We start from the raw sequence: 2,853 nt of genomic DNA on the forward strand, positions 1-2,853 counted from the left end.
AAGGGTTACACGGATGCAAGTTTCCAAACTGATCGAGATGATTCTCAATCACAATCGGGATATGTTTTCGTACTAAATGGTGGGGCTGTCTCTTGGAAGATTGCAAAACAAGATGTGGTAGCGTTGTCCACCACTAAATCTGAATACATCACTGCCTCATTTGTAGCTCAAGAAGCTGCATGGATTAGAAAGTTCATGGCCGATCTAGGAGTAGTCTGTACCATTTAGTACCCTCTAGATATCTTTTGTGACAACAAGGGTGCGATTTCTCAAATCAAGGAACCCCGTGCACATCAAAAGATAAGGCACATTAAGCGGAGATTCAACTACATAAGGGATGAAGTTGAAAAAGGAAAGATATGTATTCGCAAAGTTCACACTGATCAAAACATTGCGGACCCACTCACGAAGCTCCTAGAAAGGCCAAAGCATGAAGGTCATACTTGTGCCTTAGGACTTCCATATTTTAGTGATTGTATTTGATCAAATTTTGTATTTGGATATCGGCAGCGCCGGCTCTTGGGTGGTGCAACCCGGACAACCGGCCGGGGCACCTAATTTTCGGGGGCATAAAATTATATATATATATATATATGTATATATTTTTTATATTCCTTTATAGTATAGGAATAAATCTTAATCCCCGTATATATTGGGCCCAATTTTTGTGTTATCATAATCCATTTGTGGTATTGGGCCCAAACTAATAAAAAAAACAAAAAAACCAATCATAACTTAAAAATCGTTTGAATTCCATTATTCCATAATCCACAGAATTGCAGTTGACAGCCCAAAATCTAAAACCTAATTGACTTGTTGTGACCTACTTGGTTGTGAAGAACATAATCGAAGGGGAGGAAGACCAAAGTGCCGAATAGAAGCTAAAGCTTGAAGAGTGAACTGTGAAGGACTGAACTCTGAAGGTATGTATATGTTATTTTTTTTGGGTTTCAACTAGTTGTCTAGTTTATATATCGATTATTTTATTTGATTAATCAATTGCTTGTGTATGTATCTTACCTACTAGTACTATCATCTATCCTTATACATCCATTACAATATACAGAATATAATTATATAAAGTATTGTGAGGACCATATTGATAGCTAGTTTGCCACAGTCCATGGCCACCACTCCCAATACAATAATTCAATTATGAATTATATTTTTATATATAATATATAAAGTATTGTGTAATTGAATATAAATAATATTTTTGTTTTAAAATAATAGGAATATGCCTCCTAAACAATTATCCGGTGCTCAAAAACGTAAAAAAAGAAAACGAGATGATGCAATAAAAAATCTCAAGCCGGTGCTATGCATAACTTTATACAAAAACCGGCAGTTGAAAAGCCTAATGAAGAGAAAGAGGTTGAAGAGAAAGAACATGCTAATGAACAAAATCATGCGGAAGTAGTACATGAAGAGCCGGAAGAGGAAGACCATGTTGAGGCTAATATAAACGAAGAGCATGTCAAGCATAATCATGTTGATATATTTGATCCAAGAAGGTGGGAAGGACTTAATTCTGACGAGATTAAACTTTTGGTTAAGAAAGGTCCTAAAAGAGATAATAATATAGTAAATGGTCCGTATGATAAGCATAAAAGACGATTTTCATCAACTCTATATACAAGAACTTTATCAAATTTGGAGAAATGTGATCGCCCATGGCTAGTATATTCGATAGAGGTAGACAAGATATTTTGTTTCTGTTGTAAATTGTTTAGAAAAGGGTTCCCGAATGGTAATTTGGATGGGGAAGGTTATAATAATTGGCACCATGCTTCCACTAGTGTCAAAAACCATGAAGTTTCCTTGGATCATCTCACAAATATGAATAGTTGGTTTGATATGCGTAAAAGATTAAAGTTGAACGAAACAATTGATAAAACTCAGTATGAGCAATTCAAGAAAGAAAAAGACTATTGGATGCAAGTCCTTTTAAGAATCGTTGCATTAGTCAAGTTTCTTGCTAAAAATAATTTATCATTTCGTGGAACCAAAGAAAAGTTGTATCAAAAAGGTAATGGTAAATTGTTTTTTTTTTTACTTCAACCAAATTGTAACTAATTGTACTTCTTATTTGAATTTGTATCTAATAGGTAATGGAAATTTCTTGGGTCTTGTTGAAATGTTGGAAGAGTTTGATCCGGTTATAAAAGAGCATGAAATGATGAGGTTCATGTTCATTATCTGGGACACAACATCCAAAATGAGTTAATTTTTATGATAGCTCAGGAATTTAAAAAAGAAATCATAAAACAGATAAAGGAAGCAAAGTATTATTCAATCATACTAGATTGTACTCCAGATTCAAGTCACCAGGAACAAATGACTATAATTGTGAGGTATTTAAAGTTCTCTCCTAATTCGGTTACTGTTGAGGAGTCCTTTTTAGGGTTTTTGGATGTTAATGATACCACAGGGAAAGGATTATTTGATATTACGGTTGAGGAGTTAAAGTCTCTTGGTTTAGAACTGGATGATATGCGTGGTTAAGGTTATGACAATGGAGCAAACATGAAAGGAAAACACCAAGGAGTGCAAACGATATTTTTAAATGAGAATCCTAGAGCATTTTACACTCCTTGTGGTTGCCATTCACTTAATCTTACATTATATGATATGGCTACGATTTCTACTAAAGGAACAAGTTTTTTTTGGAAAGATCCAACGTATGTATACTATCTTTGCAAATTCTAATAATCAGTGGCAAATTTTGAAAGATAGTGTCAAATCTTGGAGTCTGAAGTCTTTGTCTCAAACACGTTGGGAAAGTCGTGTCGAAAGTGTTAAAGCTATTAAATTGCAACTTGCTGATGTACGAGAGGCTTTACTTGAAGTTGC

At 34.4% G+C, this 2,853-nt stretch overlaps 1 protein-coding gene across 1 annotated transcript; it reads left to right on the forward strand.

Annotated features, from left to right (window-relative positions):
- The first annotated feature begins 1,320 nt into the window (after positions 1-1,320).
- On the forward strand, positions 1,321-2,505 carry LOC143606452 (uncharacterized). Its single transcript, XM_077082217.1, has 3 exons — positions 1,321-2,029; positions 2,109-2,158; positions 2,245-2,505. Exons 1-3 carry the CDS (start codon positions 1,321-1,323, stop codon positions 2,503-2,505), a joined length of 1,020 nt encoding a protein of 339 aa, XP_076938332.1.
- The last annotated feature ends 348 nt before the right edge of the window (positions 2,506-2,853 follow it).

The sequence above is a fragment of the Bidens hawaiensis genome, unplaced genomic scaffold, assembly GCF_021521415.1.
Source record: "Bidens hawaiensis isolate Kalapana, Puna unplaced genomic scaffold, B.hawaiensis_p1.1 tig00074872_1, whole genome shotgun sequence".
NCBI lineage: Eukaryota > Viridiplantae > Streptophyta > Magnoliopsida > Asterales > Asteraceae > Bidens > Bidens hawaiensis.

Coding starts and splice junctions, on each gene's coding strand:
- LOC143606452 (XM_077082217.1), top strand. CDS start 1,321: ATGCATAACTTTATACAAAAACCGGCAGTTGAAAAGCCTAATGAAGAG. Junction 2,030..2,108: donor AGAAAAGTTGTATCAAAAAG/GTAATGGTAAAT, acceptor TGTATCTAATAG/GTAATGGAAATTTCTTGGGT. Junction 2,159..2,244: donor TGTTGGAAGAGTTTGATCCG/GTTATAAAAGAG, acceptor ATGATAGCTCAG/GAATTTAAAAAAGAAATCAT.